This window comes from Seriola dumerili, unplaced genomic scaffold (genome assembly GCF_002260705.1).
Source record: "Seriola dumerili isolate Sdu_G_001 unplaced genomic scaffold, Sdu_1.0 BDQW01000040.1, whole genome shotgun sequence".
NCBI classification, from domain to species: Eukaryota; Metazoa; Chordata; class Actinopteri; order Carangiformes; family Carangidae; genus Seriola; species Seriola dumerili.
In genome coordinates this window covers 1717458-1735340 of record NW_019174295.1, presented here as the reverse complement: position 1 = coordinate 1735340, position 17883 = coordinate 1717458, and the positions used below count along the sequence as shown (strand labels likewise).

Genomic DNA, 17883 nt, shown 5'->3' with positions numbered 1-17883 from the left:
AGCAGCTAATATAGCCTCAAGCTGCTAGCCTCAAGCAGAGATGGAAGAGCGGGCTGCAGAGATCTGATCAGTCTTCAGCCTCAGCCGAGGTTTACGCAAGTGATATGACTGAAGGAAAGGAGCCACAACTTTTAAGCAACAGACAGATACAGAGATACTTCTGTACTTTGCTGTGCTCATGAATAAAAGTCCGGCAGACAAATCAAGTGGTGAGAGTAAGCAGATGTGTGTGAGACTGCTCTAAAATAGTTAAAAACAACACATGACAGATTAAATCCACTGAACATCAGTGACAGTGACACCTGGCAGTGTAGGGGGGGGGGGCAGGCGTACCCTTTATCATCTTGCATACCAACTCCGAACCAGATTAAACAGGGAAAATGGACTTTTTCGTGCCATCTTGTTTTCTTTTGTCACTGTGTGAGCTGGCCCCTTTATAACAGCAGCCAAGTCCAACATGGCTAAGAAAGCTCTTGGCTGTCTGACTCAACAGCCCAGTGTCAAACTGGCTAGCCTTCCTATGCCTGCATTCTCTCGATGATGCCTAGGGAACTGGTTTTCTGGCCAAGATGTGGTTTTGTGGTTACAGTCAGCCAGGCAGAAGGGGATGAACATTATGCTATGCGGACAAGAAGCCTTTTCTTCTGTGTTCTGCTAACATGGCCGACTGGCTCCAGGTTTGTCTGGGAAGACAAGTCATTCATTTGCCAAACACAGGGCAGTTTAGAATTAGATTAGGATTGAGTCGAAATTAAAGTTGGATATAAAGAAACGATGTTGGGTTCAAGTCACAGTGAATTCCATTTTTTATTTGGAGTTTGTTACTGTTTTGAATGGTTCATGTATAATACGGGGCCCAGGGTGCAGCACCCGCAGAAAGCATGGAGTTGATTTATGTGCATGTCTCTGTGTTTTTCAGCCTGGGCCAAGGTGGAGCTGACGATGCATGAGAGTGTTGAGGCGTACCTGGGTGACTCGGCTCAGATCCCCTGCCAGTACAGCTTCACTGACGCCAACAATGAGCCCAGCTTTGTCATGATCCAGTGGTTTGTGGTGAGTACTGCTGGACCCACTGTGGAAAACTGACACTGTCTATCCAACTGCTCATGTACTGGGTAGGGCTGCCCCCACCCTCCTCAATAATTTGAATCATCAACCCCAGCTCATTTTCTAGTTGAAGCACCACATTTCATCTGTCCAAACAGAAGAAATAAGAGGGTAAACGCTGAGACCTACAAACCTAGACTCTCTCCTTTGTTAATTTTAAGATGATTTAAAGATTTTAAGATGATTTTCTTCGACATGGATGCTCACTAACCCTTTTTTTTTTTTTTTTTTTTTTTTAAAAGTTATAGGCTACAGGCTCATTCATCTACCAGGGTGCTGAGCAGGAATAATGTAGAGACTTAGTCAGTAGGAATATGATCAGTAGGAATTCCAGCGCACACAAGGGATGTCAAGGTCATCTGCGGTTATTAATAGACGAACATGATTATAAATCAGTGTGTGAAAAAGGCATTTCGTATTTCCTGCTTTCTCAGACTTGCTCTTTACATGATCACTGACAAGTTTGTGCTTTTTAAAGATTCTCATGGCTCTTAATAACAGATCACGAGACACAAACATTTACATTTCTAAATCCATGATATGGATATCACTTATAAACTGTGTACAACTCATGTTTATATATGTAAGAATAGTTAAGCTCCAACAGCTGATAAAAATGTATAAGGAAACATTTGAGTCTAATGTCTAGTGTCTAATCCTGATGGGGGGGGGTAATGTGCCTCAACTCTGCCTGGAACATCATTCCATCATAGGAAACTATTGAAATCTAGAACTTTATTTAAACCATTATTCAAAATTAAAAACTGCCTGTTGTCATAACATTGACACAGACGAGACGCATCAGGATCCATCTGATGCTCTGCCTGTCCGACACCAAGCTTCAGTCAGTTAGAGAGAAACCAGCTGGACACATGTTTTACCCATCATGCCTTGAGGCAACACTGGCCAATATCAACCACTGATTTAACCTTAAAATGCTGTTTATCTGAGATGCTGAGTGTAAGGTGAAGTGTGCCTTGACTGTGTGTTTTCTCGCAGAGAGCGATCAGTAGCAGCTCCCGGAAGCGGATCTTCTACGGCGACAGCAATCAGCAGGTGGTGGACAACAACACAGAATACAGCGGTCGCATCCAGGTGACTTCGGATCAGCAGGGAATTCAACTGACCATCCAGGACGTCCAGATCTCTGACGAGAGGGAGTTCTTCTGCCAGGTTAATGGGCTGGCTGCCGGGAGTGCTGAGGGCAAGACCCACCTCAGGGTGTTTGGTAAGGAAGTCACCAAAAAAAAAAGAAAGAAAAGTAGAATAAAATCTTAAGAATGTCATAAAGATTTATCTTTGTTTCATGAAACTGAAGTGATGATTTTCCTCATTCAGCTCCTCCAGACGCTCCAGTGATCGAGGGTGTCCCTACTGGAATATCTGTGACCAACGAGGTGCCGTCTAAGGTGAGTCCACTTAGTCTTAGATGCTGAGAGCGAGCGGTACAATAATCTTCAGGATGTAAAGTCTTTTGTTTTTGTCAATATTTGAGTTTCCCGTGCTCCGCTGAAGATTTGTCATTGTGACTCTCTGTCCAGGTTGCGTCATGTGAGGCTCAGAACGGCTTCCCTAAACCCAACATCACCTGGTACAGAAACGGCCTGCCACTGATGTCCTCACCAGGACGTAAGTGCAAACAGTAGATGGACCCGCTGTGTCGGTGTCACAGGGTCTGCCAGGTAGCAGCCCTGTCTTTCCCCTGGTTTAATTAAAGGCCGTGACTTTTCCCTATTGTAATTCAGGGTTCTGCTCATTCATACAGCTTTGGAGCAGGGAAATCTTTTCTCTATACACAAAACTGTAAAAACCAAAAGCATCTCAGAAACCTGGGATGTTTTTAGCCATGTTAGCGGTTTGGCTCTGGGGATATCTGTCAGTTGGTTCACACAGATTATATGAGATTTGGTACATTTGTTCATATTCTCCACAGGATGAATCTTAATACATTTTGCTGTACTTTGTGTTTAATGCTAAGTAGTAAATGTTAGTAAGCTAACCTGCTAAGCTAAAATGGCAGCTGTAGTATATATTACCTGCTAAACATGTTTTTATTGTAAACATACTGATGTACACACTTCAGATGTAAACGTGTTGATCCTGGTGACCCGGGAGTCCAGTGGCTTCTACTCCGTCCAGAGCACACTGGAGTACAAGGTGGTCAAGGAGGACAAGGACGCCCATTTCTCCTGTGAGGTCAGCTTCTTTGTCCCGGGAGCCATCAGGACAGTCGAGTCCAACAGCGTCAACGTCACTGTTCACTGTGAGTAACACAATTCCTCCAAAGCCCTGTCATCTTTGGGAAGTCCAACCTCAGTTCGGTCAGTTCACTGTTTCCTCTGCTGTGAGGCCACATAAAATTACAGCAACCACTCAGGCTTTTACTTACAAATTCTTTTCTTTTGATTGTGCTAGGTTAAGGTTTAAGAGACATAGACGCAAACTTATTTTCTCCGTGCTCTCCCTGGGTTAAGACGAATAGATTTTTTTCAGCAGTCCTCCAACAAACCAGATTAAAATATGCTTACTTGAGCAACCTGATAATTTACAGTGAAGTCTGAAGTCAAGACAGACTACAGACATTTGTTTCTGAAGTTGTCTGTTCTAATTTCACATCTTCTTGCAGAAGAAATGAAAATGAAACAGGGAAAATATTTATAGATATAAGGAATATAAAAGGAATGTTAAAAATATAATTTTACTCTCCATTGGAAACCTTCAGGTTAAACATTGTACTCTCTGTAATTTGTTTATTTCTAATTTGTAATATTTTAAAACAATACTGTAGTAAGTCATGTTTCTCTCATTCATTTATAGTGACTTTGGAATTTAATCCTGTTTTTATCTTAATTCTATCGATTTGTTTTATACTTGCTGTTGTGATTTTTTTATTTTCTGTATATTATTTTTACATGTGTTGTGTAGAGACTGTTGATTTGTATTGAATCCAGTCCTCTGTGTTTTGTTGCACATCATTGCGTGACTGTTGCTGGAAGTCATCTGTGTTTCAGTTGACTGTAGCAGATGCTAATGCATTGGTCAAACCTGCAAGCTGTTATTGGAATATTCATGAGCCGCATCAGGAACACTGCAACCCACGCATCCATAAGAGTCTTGATGATAACTTTTTAATGTCTGTGTAACACTTGAGAAGACGCAGCGTCATGTTAGAGGTTCACAGCTCAGCTTATTTATTATATTCTTATTTATTCAGCTAATTTTCTGCCCTCCAACTTCGACGCCTGTGTCCTGTTGTCATGGAGGAAAATCTCTACAGTATTGTAATTTTAAAATAGATTATTTTCCTTCTTAAGCAATTACAGAAACAACAGATTGTCTTTTAAAGGGGAATTCCACCAATTTTACTCATGAAGAGCAATTTAGTAAGTCTTTTAATGCTGTGGAGGAGCTTTCTGTGGTCAGAATAAAAGCATTTTTGGAGCTTGATGATTGTCGGGTTATCCTGGTCTTTGCTGCTTGCATTTCTTTAATTTCTAAGGAAATGCAAAGCTAAATCGCACGAATACCTCTTTAAACCCTGAAATACTCAGTAATGACATATTAATTTAAATTCCCATCATCCAAAAGCATTTTAACAGCCACATTATTTCCTCTCTCCTCTGTTGGCCCATTGTTGTTTGAAACAGTTTTGTAGGGACGCTGTGGCAGGCAGAGCCAAACTCAGTCTGTGCTGTCAGCGCTGTGGAAATGGCCTTGTTAAAGTGACTTTAGCAGCTCGCTGAATAAGCCTGCTTAATTTCATTTTGTGTGTGTGTGTGTGTGTGTGTGTGTGTGTGTGTGTGTGTGTTTAGACCCCACCACCATGGTGGAGCTGTGGAAGGAGTCGCCCCAGGGCTTGGTCAAAGAGGGGGATACTGTGGAGCTGCGTTGCCAGGGTGATGGCAACCCCCCGCCGCCCTTCATTTTCAGCAGAGAACAAGTAAGAATGGAGGGTCTTTTCTCACCCTAAAACTCCCCAAGAGAGAATGGGTGACACACAGGAGACATGTAGGGAATGTTTTTGATATGCAGAGCTCACAGGGCCCCATGTAGACATGAGTGTGCAAGGTCTGTGAAGGCTCTGTCAGCTCTGACCCTGCAGATCCAGGCTGGGGTCCGAGACCGGAGGCCACACTGACGGGGCTCATGGGTAGGACTCATTCCCATGTCAGACACACATCCATTGTATCTGCAGACAATACAAAAAACTCAGCTGACCGCCGTTTTAACTTTTCATAACTGGGCAGTCATGGACGTTTGGTTTGTGGTTGTTGGAACGACGGATTTAGAGTTTAAAGTGTAATTTTTATGGTGAAAGACGATGAAGAAAAAATGTGTTTGTTCTTTCTTGTGTTTTTTTTTTTTTGTGTGTTATGATGCAATATTTTACTCTCTCAAAATAAAATTAATTGAGCTCTGGAGACAGTTACTCTGCTAGACACTGCTTTAACCAGACAAAACGTCTGTCAGGACTCAATCTGCCAGGCTCATTACGCAAAAGAAAACACAATTGTTATATGGATGAAAAGGAAGAGCCAATTTTGCTGTTATAAGATCATTACTTCCTGTTCTTCATGTGCTGCATTATCCACTTTTAACTGCTCCACAAAACAAATCATTTGCAGTTATGATGCAAACACATTTTGAATAAACTGAATTTATTGTCCCTTTAGCAACTATTTTGCGAACTGAGAGTTGGCAAGGTTGCTAGCTGAAAATGTTGCATTATTATTTGACCTGAGAGTGGCACTAGAGGGTGTGTGAAAGCAATAGAAGATTAAATGGTTTAATACCAAAATGTGAAAGTAAATTCAGTAAATCACTTACGCACTCGTGTTTCTCTTATGATATTGAGTGTGTTATTAGAAATGAATGTGCTCTTGTTACTCGGTGAAGAGGCCCACTGTTCTCCTCATCCTGTGTAATGCTTAAAGAGGTCCGGGGCTGTATGTGGTTTGTGTCTGGAGGTATATTTAGGTTTCTTGTGTTATCAACCAATATGTTTATTTCTTCGTTTCTTTGTTCACTCAAAAAAAAAGGTTAGCCTGACTCTGTATTGTTGGGATACAGAGTTGGGATTTTGCTCCTCAGCTTTGTGTGAGTCCTTTCCCCTCATTGATCAATAATAATCTGCTCATTAATCTTCAGGTCAATCAGTGAATGTGCTTTTATTTCTATGTCTGTGTCCTCCACTGTCATGCCACCAATTACATTTTGAGACATTGTGTATATACAGTATCAGGCTATGGGAGGTTATTACAGTTGATGTTGTGGAGAAGATTTACGACTACAGTCGGTTTTATGACAGTCCATCCTGTAGCTGTCAAGATATTTCACTCTGGACCAAGGGACAGTGAAATGGATGAACCAGTCAAATGTTATCGCTCACACTGTCAGTTGTTTATGCCCACTAGGCTCAGTTTTGTCCAAACATACTCACCATAGTTGCACAGACTCACAGTTTTTACAGATCAGTGAACAGCGTAACACACATGTTGTGTGCTTCATTGTTACTTTAAAGTAAGCAGATTTAGATATTAGGCTTAAATATTTAGGGCTTGCTTAAACACGGTCTCAGAGTCTGACAGCTTGTGGTTGCTGCCCTAATGGATTCTGATGTAAATTGTGGCTGCTTCTGGAGCTGTGTCCCCACATCTCAGCTGTGTTGCCATGATGGCCGAAACTAGTAATAGAAGACTGAAAAGAAAAAAAAATAATTCCTGAAACCGACATCAGCTTCTGGCAATAAATTTCAGATGTCATCAGCTTTTTATTTTTAAAGTTGAAAGTGATGAAATCATGCATCATTTGGGAAAACTATGATTTTAGGCTGGCAACCAAAGCAGGATTTTCACCGTGTTTGATCGCTCTCTAAGAGAACTCCAAAGATTACATGATGCACGGGTGGGCAGGTTTGATTCATCAGCTGTTTTCCACCCACAAACACTCTCTCCACAAAACTGAAGGAACTCAGTCACCTTTTTTTAATGTAATGCTAAAGTTATGCTAACGTAGCTCACTTTCCTCATCGCTTTAACATGCTCACAGTATGGAACCAGGTCACAGACACAGTATGTGTTGCAGGAGCCGGACGTTGACCTGGAGAGTAGAGGTGACGTGTTGATCCTGGCACCGGTGTCGCGGAAAGACAGCGGCATCTACCAGTGTCGCCCTCTGGACTCCGACGGATACACCGAGGTCAAAGGAGAAATGCAGCTCACTGTGCACTGTGAGGACCGACCACACCTGCAGAAACTTACACACAAACACATACATGTAAAACATAACATATATTGGGCGAGCTGTTTTCCCCTGCTTCAGATCTGTGTTGAGAAAGTCTGCTCCACATTTAATGCACTGACATGAGATTCATATTGATCACCTCAGTCTCAGACAGAAATACGAACTGTTCCTTTCACCTTTGAATTCATTCCACCCAACCTTGTGACGCCGTCTTCTGTGTCATGTTTTCTCTGTGTTTGTCGTCTGCAGATTTGGACCCAGCCGTGGTGGTTCCTAAAGACTCGGAGTTCATGCTCAAAGGAGAGGATCTGACCGCAACCTGCAACGCTCTGTCCTCCCTGAAAACATCCACTGTCTGGTACAAGGTACGTACACTTCAGACTTCAGCACAGATTACACTACATCAGCTTCAAAATCTTACAAGGAGCAGGCAGTGAGAGGATAGAAAAATGTTGAGACTAGCTGAAAGCTTAATATATATCATACAAACACGTTTCAGTGCAGTACAATACCCTTTTTTACTATAGAAAACGGTACAATTCTTCTAATTGTTTGTGTGTGTAGGATGGGAAGCAGGTGGGTAAGGGGAACACGTTGCACCTGCAGGACGTCACCTACGAAACAACAGGAGAGTACATATGTGAGGTGACCGTTCCCTCCCTGCCCGCCCTGCACACCAGCGGCTCCGTTCACATCATCGTCCAAGGTCAGTCGCCCCCCCCCACCAACTCACCAACTTCTCTTGACTTGTGACGCTAGGAGAAGTTTCCAAACAGTACAGACACTTTGACGCCCTTTCAACATTAAACAAAGTTAAACAAATAATTTTGTCATTAGGTAATTTTTACATCCATTTTCTTTGTATTTCTAATGCACAAAAAAAGTTCTACTTTATTGTTTTTGTTGTGTGACTTTTTAATGAATAGCCTATCTACAAACTCTATTTCTGTTTCCTCCAAGTTAATGACCTTGAGAACTCTGATTTGAAACACCTGTGCTAGTTACTGTAAATGTCAGCCAGGTACCTGTTGGGCTTTATTTAAAAGAAGGCGGTGTGCTGAAATGTTGATCTTTAGAACTTGAGGTAAAAAAGGAGTTGAGTAATGAGTGCGGCCTTCCTCTTCTTCTTCTCACATTAAAAACCCATCAGGAAAGAGGTGGATCGTGCCATTTCAGGCTGCAGGAGGACCTTTAATGTGTAACATCTGTGCAGGAAGTGTTGAGTTGCATTGACAGTAGCTCAGTATTTCTGTTAAACCTCAGAGCAGCAGCAGGGGTGAGCATGACGTGACTCTGCTGCTGTACTGGTGGAATTAGTGCATGTACATGATCTTGAATCTATCAAGTCAACAGGTAAACATGGAGGCGGTGTTGAGTTTCTAGTAACAGCAAGTTAAAACAGATCGGGAGCAGAGCAGGCTTGTTAATGGCAGACACATTGAATACTGTGTGTGTGTGTGTGTGTGTGTGTATGTAGGTGGTCCCCAGCTGGTGGGCATGGATCAGGAGGTGCAGATGGAGGAGGCAACAGGCCGGGTGGTGAACCTGAGCTGCGAGGCTCAGGGCCATCCGCTGCCCAGCATCTCCTGGAACATCATCGGCAGCCAGGTATACGCTCTAACTCACGGCGCCAACGCGCTTCACAACATGCAATCCATCGTGCATGCAGTGTTCATTTACAGTTGAAGTGAACATTTGTCCCATATTGAATTAAACTCCTGCCATTACTGCAGTAGTAGTTACAAACCAAATGCTAATATTGTAGTTTCATTTCTTAAATTTTATATTGAAGTTTTATACTTTGTTAAATTGACCACATGACTTGCTGAAAGGAAACCATGTGCTGCTCAACAAAGATGAATATGAATCTATGGAAAATCAGCAAAAAAATAATGTGGATGTCAACACATGTTTGTAAAAGTTTTGAAATAAGTGAAACTGTAAAAGTTGAAACATAGCCAGCAGTAGATCTGCAGGCAGACTCCTGGTCTGGTTTTTTGGTTTTTGAAGTGTTTGTTGGAGCAGCTCGTCACAGAGCAGCTCTGTGAGTGTGGTTTTGGTGAGTTGCAGGTGAAACCTCTTTTACATACATTACTGTATAGTGTTATATTGCAGCTCGTCACGTGAGGCGTCTCCTCAGCCAACCATGAGATTATAATCTTTTTTCTCGTGAGACGACCAGCAGTATTTTGGAGTCTCATGACCTTCATTTGCCAATAGCAGTTGATGCCCAGAGTTGTAAAGAGAGAAATGTACGTTATTCCCATCATCAAAGTGTGTGTGTGTGTGTGTGTGTGTCTCTGCAGAGGTGGCACGAGGTGGTGAGCAAGGCAAATGAGCACATGACCCACAGTGTGGTGTCAGTCAAGGTCACCTCGGACATCAGCGCTCAGTGCAATGCTTCCAATGACATGGGCACTGAGGTGAAGGCTTTCAGCGTCAAAGCCAGTAAGAGCTTTTCTCTCTCTCTCACTGTGTGAGTGCATCATGATGTGGATTAACAGGGTGGAGAGGAAACCGCTTCAGGTTTTGAAATGATTGAACAATTATTTTTTCAATATTCTGAAACCGTGTGATTTCTTGCATCCTTGGCCTTTAGAGCAGAAATCATCAACAATCTAACATTTGCATTAAACAGTGTTAAAGTTTACGAACCAACCAATAGGAATGCAGCATGAAATGACGCATTTATTGTTTACCACTGTAACGGTGCAGATGGATGACACGCTGCAAGTTTTATTCTTTACTTGCCTCGTTTCTACATAGTCTACATAACCCCAAAATTTGTTGTCGTACTAAAGTTGATGAGTCCCATGTTGTACCGTGTGGCCTGCAATGAATTTATATCCTCAGTCTGTAGGCGCCATTACACATAGTCATCTCCAGAGGAATATGGGATTGTGTGTAATTACCAAAGCAACTGGGATCAAATTGAATATGGTGTGTGTGTGTGTGTGTGTGTGTGTATTGGGGTAATGTTGGTGGACAGCTGCCCACTCTAAGTGTTGTTCTACTTGTTCACAGTTCCCAGGGTCACCACAACTGCTCCCTTCTCTCCTGGTAAGACCGTTGTCCTAACGTCTCTTCATGTTAAAAACTTTCCCTCTCTCAAGGTCTCTTCTGCCTCTGACTTTAGACTGAGTTCTGTCTGTGACAATGAAGGGTTGGACTACATCCATTATTTATGACTTTCATGCAGAGACTCTAGAACAGGACTGTCTTTGGTTTGCTGGCAGATCTTTAGGATGGCCTGTGGGCATATTGAATATTCTGTTTGATATAGTGTGAAAAATCATAACAGCAGCAAATGCAAGCACAACATTCATTATAAGTCTCGGACCAAATGCTCTGCAGTGGTATACATTATTTGTACATCCGACTTTTTTTTTTTTTTTTTAAACAAACAAAACACGTTAGACACAAAACAGTGACTCACATTTACTGACTTTTCCAGACAGTCTCGTGTTTTATAGTGGATTTTTACATACCAGGAAAAACTGCAGTTAAGTATGGAGAGGGGCATTATTATGAGGCAATTTTCTGACTTTATCTGAGCCGTCACTTCATACCCTTAAAATCTTCACTAGCCTGCAGGGAATACAATGGGCACCCGTAAAAAAAACAAAACAAAAAAACAATGTGAAGTACATTTAGAGCAGAGTGTTGTGTTCCTCTCAGGAAATATATATTTGCTTGCTTCTGTAATTATTCACTGAGAATATCTTTTAAGGAGTCACACAGTCAGTTTGAGTGGAATAAAAACACGGGTAAAGTCCCTCAGAGCAGAGAGTTTCTACACACACTCAACCAGAAGTGGAAGAAGATCTACTTTAACAGTAAATGACATCACTGTGTTGTGACACTGAGAACCAGAAAAAGCGCTGCGCTGTCTTAGTTTCTCAGATTTCATGAATTCAGTGTATGCAGAAGGCTGATCTGGATAATTCAAAGCATAATAGTATCACTTTTAGGTGAAGGCTAATAATAATTTCGGCCCAAACTGATAGTAAATTTATGAGTCTTTGTGTCTTCTCTGTGAGGTTTCACTCCAGTTGTACATTTAGTCCAGGCAGAGGGAGACTGAGTCTGAGCAGGAAAAGCATTTACTTTTCCTTTATTACATAAAAGATCTGCAAGAAAAACAAATAAATCACTCCATAAAGCACCTCTGTCAAGTTTGGAGAAATCTTGGATCATCATCTTGGTGGGTTGTGGCCAGAAATCCATTTGTATCATTTAATTATAAAGTCTTAAAATAACAGGAGGCAAGCTTAATGCAGTGATCTTAATGTTAAGTTGATAATATTATGCCTAATGTTACACTATAGACCTTTTCTTTCTACATTTTGAGACATTTTGCAGTAGGAAAAGCACAGTTGTAAATAATGAAATGAATGATGGCAGAGTTATGCTGCGGGCTCACTGCCACACTGTGTCTCACTGTGTCTCACTGGGACACTTGAACTGAGCAGAGCCATCGTTAATGTTATTAGCAACACCTGTGTTTTTTTTCCTACCGTGACAGAAAGTCTGCTGTGAAAAAGTCCTGTTAAAACTAGATTTAAATTGTTGCAGTATCAATGGACGATACATACGTACTATATTTTACCCTCTGTATTTTGTACCTGTTTACCACACTATTCAGATACTCGGTGACAAACTGGTTCAGAAGAGGAAATGGTAATATATTATGTAAAACCTCCAAGAGAAACAACATTCGGGAGTGAAAACAATGATGTACAGTATCTCTTCTGTTCCACCTCTCTGCTCACGTCTTTGTCTCCTGATTTGAAAATTCTAATCTAAATGTAAAATGAGCTCCCAGCTGCAGCAAACGACCGGATTGCCTCTTAATTACTCAAATCCACAGGCTTTTCAAAACTTTACTGCAACAGTTATGAGCTTAGGGATGAGAAATTTACATTTTTGTGCGATTTTTTTTTATATATATATTTGTTATATTAATGGCCAAAATATTCAGTTCTGTTATTTTTTCTATGTGTTTTTGTTTTTTTCAGCAAAATATTCACCAAACAAACTCACATGGTTAGGAGGGTGAACGAGGAAAGTTCATCTCAGGTGTTGGGTGGAGGGTGAGGGGGCTCTACTGTAGCTGCGTGATCACGCCATGGAGAGATGGAACAGTCGGGGAAACTTTTATGTTGGCGAATTAAAACAATGTGTCTCATGACTTCTGATTTATTTATTTTTTCTGTGCTAGTGGTAGTACACTGATATTCTTCTCATTCTTTCATCATCATCATCTTGGACACGCTCCTTTGCGAATCTGGAAACAGTGACGTTAGTTTAACAGCAGTGCACGGGCACAGTTGACCAATAGCGGCCCAGTGTTTTGTTTGCACTTTGGTTACGATGGAATCTCTTGTTTACAGCATTACTTTCTGCTGTGTTGGTTGTGGCAGTCTTGATCTTGGTGTGTCATGAATACAGTTGTTGTATTATTACAAACAACTAGAAAATACATGTCTTCCTGTGTATTTAAAGAAACTTTGCACAGGATGCACCGACTGAAATTACAAAATAAAATCACAATGCGATGCAAAAGTTTGGACCTCTGGACAAAGGACATGTTTAAATTTTTGGTTTTAGTCAAAACAAGTAAATGCAACCCCTGCAGCAAACAAATGTTAATGCACAAAAGTTTGGGCACTTTACTAAGTCAGTACATAGTAACCCCCCCCCCCCCTTCCTTTGCCAGCTGTTAGGTATGGGGGTGGAAATATTCTGCCTTGGGGCTGTGTGGCAGCCGGTGGCACAGGAGCTGCTGCACGGATAGAGGCAAGAATGGATTCCACTAAATATCAGCAAATTGTGGATGCAAATGTCCTGCATGGGGGGGGGGGGGGTTTACTGACTTAGTACTGTTTTAATTAGTAGCTGCATAATTGCTTTCAACCGGCACTGCCACTGAATAGCACCAGAGTAGCGCTCCATCCTGAGGGCAAGGAAGACATTCAGAACCAGCTAGAAGAATAGTTTGTCCCTGCTCCACTAGTAGTAATGTAAAATTTAGTTTTTGTTACTTTGCACCTGCCCAACACAGATTTTTTTTCCACTAAGTATATTTTAAAAGAATATTTTAGTGATATTAGATGTTAGGTGAGAAAAGTTATTTAAAAATATTAGACAATTAGACTACGAAGAGGAATACAACTTCCCAGTCCCTATAAGAATATTAGACGAGGCTTGAAATGATAAATTGAGTGAAAAACGTTTTGTTTTTCTTTTGAATTGTGCCTCTAAAACAAACGTATCCAGCTAATTATAAATTTAAAGTGAATCTTTTTCACGATCTGGGTGGATAATGTGATCAATGTAAGGTCAGTTATGAAGGCTTAAGGTCACAGATGCTGAGAGAAATAAATCACACTTTTGTGCGCTGCATCATCCTGTCGCTTTAATAACGCTGAAATGTAACGCACATAATTTCACGCTCTGCTAATTATTTCTTATGCATGAGGAAATGGACTTTGTTAAATAAGCCGCTTAAGAGACAATTTGGTTGAAGTGGTGTAATTTGAAGGTGAGGAATTGACCTTTTCTTTATTTTAAAAAGGGCACTTCAGCAATCTAGTATTGCTATGCTGTAAAGTAGGGAGACGTGCCAGAGACAAAGAGCTTGGAAAGTGTGAGTCAAGTTACAGAGACAGAGACTCCTACACGTCCTATGACAGCATGTTTTTTTATCAGACTCTTTGTGTGAGGAAAAAAAACATCGCAGGTCTTTCAAATTCACACTCCCAGTTTGTATCACAGGCTTTCTGTTATACCATTAATCTCAAACTGAGAGACTCAGAAGACTTTATACAACGGTCGCAACTGTTTTCACAGGCGGAGTAGTTCTCCACAGGAATAGTGAACTGACTTTTATGTGTAAAATTGGTGAAGTAAAAAATACACAGAATCCAGCCTGTTTCCCCTCAGAACTTTGTCCAGAAGTTGATGCTCAGATGTGACTTGGTTTGTGTGGAGAGTCATGATCTCAGTAGTTTTATTTGGCTGCTCAACAGTCAAGCCAAGGCTCTACCTACTGTCACTGTCATTCGTGGTGGCAACAATCAGCTCTAAACATCACTGCTGTCAAACTATGAGATGAGAAGTTTTGCCTGGAATGCAACGACACTAACGTGCACTTGTCTCGCCGTCTCCGTTCTGTCCGTGTGTGTGTGTGTGTGTGTTTGTGTAGCTGAGGACAGTGGAGTCATCATAGTGGTGATCATACTGTGTCTGCTGCTGCTGGCCATCCTCGGCAGTGTTCTCTACTTCCTTCATAAGAAGGGAAAGATCCCCTGTGGACGCTCGGGGAAGCAGGAGATGTGAGTACTGTCTCTTCTAAATCTGTCTATAATGTCTGCAGAACCACACAACAACACTTTTTCACTGCTGATATTTTTATATTTTACATAGTGTCAACCAATCCCCTGAAAAGACCAACAATGAATTGATGTGTTGAGCATGTGTCGTCTGTGAGGGCAAAGCCGGATATATCTTATTTCTCTGCACTGGCCAGCGTCGTAGGTTATTTGCATTCTGTCTCATGTCGTCCGGTTTCAACCTTTATCCGTTTGCCTCTCTCCTCTCTGTGCTCACATACGCGCCCCATTAAGACTACGTGTTAACCAGCAGTCACTTACAAGCCATCTCCGAGCTGCTGCTAAAATCCTGGTTTAATCGTCTGACGACATCATCATACAGAGCTAGAGACGAAGGCTGTGCTTCGATTTTATCACTGAGTGAAAACTAGAAGCTCAACGCTCTAACCTGTTTAATATCTGGGAACCAAATTTTGATGATTTAAATTGTAATTTAATATCTTAAATAGTGTTAGGCTACTGATTTTCCTAAAAATAAGCTTGGCCTCAGTTCTCGTCACTTGGAAACAGACTCCAGACCCTCGTCAGTAAAATGAGGCCCGAACTCACCCGACTACACAGCGGAGAACCTCAGGGTGGGTCAGGTCTGTTCCTCAGAACCGAGAGCACCTGTGAAGTCCTCCGTTTCCTACTGTCGTTTCTGTTGACAGTACCAAAGAGAAGACCACCAAAGATGACATTGTTGTGGAGATGAAGAGCAACACAAAGAATGAGGAAGCCGTCCTGCTAAAGGCCGTCAACGGAGACAAAAAGGGCCCTAGCGACAAGGTAACTATTGTGGTGGATGAATAGTGTCATTATTTCACAAGGGAAAAAAAAAAAACAGGACTCAGAAGACCTGCTAGTGTCCCCTAGAGGCTGCCATATCCACTATGTCCCACAACAATCGTCATACACCCACCTTTACGCTTCTTTTGTTTTCTTAGTTGTGAAGCTACAGTGTAAAGTTTGACCTGAGGGAGGCGCTAGAGGTAAACACAGATGCATGTCAGGAAATGCAGAGTGTGCTCAGTTACAGCCACTTCACCGTCACTACGCAGACGCCATTTCAGTTGAATATGTGGTGTATTTGGGATAATATTAGTTAATATTAATAATTTAAGGGGTTTTCCCATCAATTATTTAATGGTTATAAATAAACCTGCAACAACTGCTAACATGCAGAAAACAAACTGATGACATGAGCATGTCTGGACCTGATTTAGATTCACAGCAGCACCAACAGAGTGTTTGAGGCTCGAAGAGACAGTTTCATGTTTTTCAATATTATCTCCAGTGTCTTAATGTTTCCTGCTTGGCTGTTAAATGTGGCTAAAATGACGGCTAGTAGCAGCTAGACAGCAGAATGAATATGAGAATTTAAAGGACCTGGGGCATGACGATATATACAGTATTGTGTTTCATGTTGCTTCAATAAATTCAGCTCAGACGTCATGTGCAGTGACTGTAGCTAAAATATTGTGTAGAAGTTTACGTTGCGCTGACGTCCTCCTCTGTCTCCCTCAGTAAAGTCCCCGGCGGTTCTGCAGTGACGTCGTGCAGCAGGAGGCAGGACACATGAAGTCAGTGTGTGTGTGTTGGAGCAGAGGAGGCGCCCACTGATCTGTGACCTGCAGGGTAACACCCACCCCACTGTCCGGACATTCCCCCATCATGCTTTGTTCTCAGCAGTATTCAGTAGATTTAGACAGCAACACACAACCACATCCATGCTCACCTTACACACAGACACACACACACACACACACACACACACACACACACACACACACACACACAGGTATGTATGTACAGATGTGTATTTCCTTTCAGGTGAATGTTTGCTTCCTGAAACATTCAGTTCCTCCACTTGTTTTGTACTATTTCCTCCAACTATGTTCAACTCTTGGCTGTTGTTCAGTGTGTGTATGACGTCGTCTCGTACGCAGCGTCAACTCTTGTTTTTGTTTTTTATGAAAGTGTATATATTATATATATTTTGTTATTTAAGATATTTTGGCACTCAGATTTTCAGTTCTTGGTAGCGTCTGGGTCATGTGCATGTTGATCCGTGTTCATGGGTCCAGGTGAGTTTCAGGACGGGACATGACGTCAGAGACCAAAACACTAGCTGCTCCTCTGCGGCAGCTCACAGTCACACTGAGGGAAGGCTCGTCGGTGTGTTTGCTTCAGTTTGACTTTTGATTGACTCCAATATTTGTAGAAATTAATGTTGAAATCTGAGACATTTCCTCAAGCAACAGTGTCTTGTTTTTTTTTTGCGGGAAAAGTGAAACCATCAGGAGACACTAAAGCTTGAAAGGCGAGAAACCCACAACAGTTATAACATCTATAAACACTGTCAATCACACACTGGCTGCCTTTCTTTTGCAAACTACTGTCAAGCCCTTGTACTGTTTGTAAATACATGTAGTGTACAGACCTGTTAGTGGTGGCCTTGGACTGTTACTGAAGGTGAAAAGGTCAAAGGTTAGTGATCTGCTGTGCCTGTTTTGAGAATGCATCATACACTGAATTTTTTTTTTTGTTTGTTTCTTTGGTTTGCTCTGTGTGTTTTCTTTGTTTCCACTAAGAGGTAGTTGAGCCTGAAGACGTGTTTCAGTGTTATGCATGTTTAAGCCTTTTACTACACACAACAATCATTAGTTTCTACAATCATTTCTTTCTTTTCAGGCGGTCGCTGGTTTTTGTTTTCAGTTTGAGAATCAACAGACTGACACTGGAAACTTGCTTGACTTTTAAAATCCATCACTGAGTTTTCTGTTCAGTTACAATGTTATGCCACGGTAATGCAGTTTTTACCGCAGATTGATTAGAAAGATCTGCTCTGCATTACCACGAATCTCTATCATGAAACACTGATGATGACCGACCTCTACAGCAAGTTTCATTGTTGTTGTTTTTAAAGATTGAAACTAATGTAGAGCTGTGGAAGGTAGGAACACATATAATGTCAATCAACAGCTCGCTCCAGTTTGTATTATAACTAAATTTGAGTCATAGAGCTAAGAGTGTGGAGGGTGGGCAGTTAGAAAATCCAGGTCATTACGCAACACTTGCTGCTGTTTTGAAGGTGTTTTGAAAATCTTCAAACCATCTGGATCAAAATAGGATCAAACAAGTCCAAAAATAACAAACT

At 41.6% G+C, this 17883-nt stretch overlaps 1 protein-coding gene across 1 annotated transcript; it reads left to right on the top strand.

Moving 5' to 3' along the window:
- Window positions 1-900: 900 nt before the first annotated feature.
- On the top strand, window positions 901-16586 carry LOC111217006 (cell surface glycoprotein MUC18-like). The gene is made up of 15 exons (XM_022738691.1): window positions 901-1053; window positions 2107-2335; window positions 2446-2516; window positions 2649-2736; window positions 3191-3370; window positions 4920-5047; window positions 7192-7336; window positions 7600-7715; window positions 7915-8056; window positions 8828-8958; window positions 9657-9798; window positions 10375-10410; window positions 14558-14687; window positions 15395-15512; window positions 16251-16586. The coding sequence occupies exons 1-15, from the start codon at window positions 901-903 to the stop codon at window positions 16251-16253; spliced, it is 1812 nt and encodes a 603-aa protein (XP_022594412.1). The 3' UTR covers window positions 16254-16586.
- Window positions 16587-17883: the final 1297 nt, after the last annotated feature.

Bases quoted from the DNA above. Each gene is read 5' to 3' on its own strand.
- LOC111217006 (XM_022738691.1), top strand. From the start codon at position 901: ATGTCTCTGTGTTTTTCAGCCTGGGCCAAGGTGGAGCTGACGATGCAT. The intron at 2,336-2,445 runs GTAAGGAAGTCA...TTCCTCATTCAG, and splicing joins GACCCACCTCAGGGTGTTTG to CTCCTCCAGACGCTCCAGTG. The intron at 2,737-3,190 runs GTAAGTGCAAAC...TACACACTTCAG, and splicing joins ACTGATGTCCTCACCAGGAC to ATGTAAACGTGTTGATCCTG.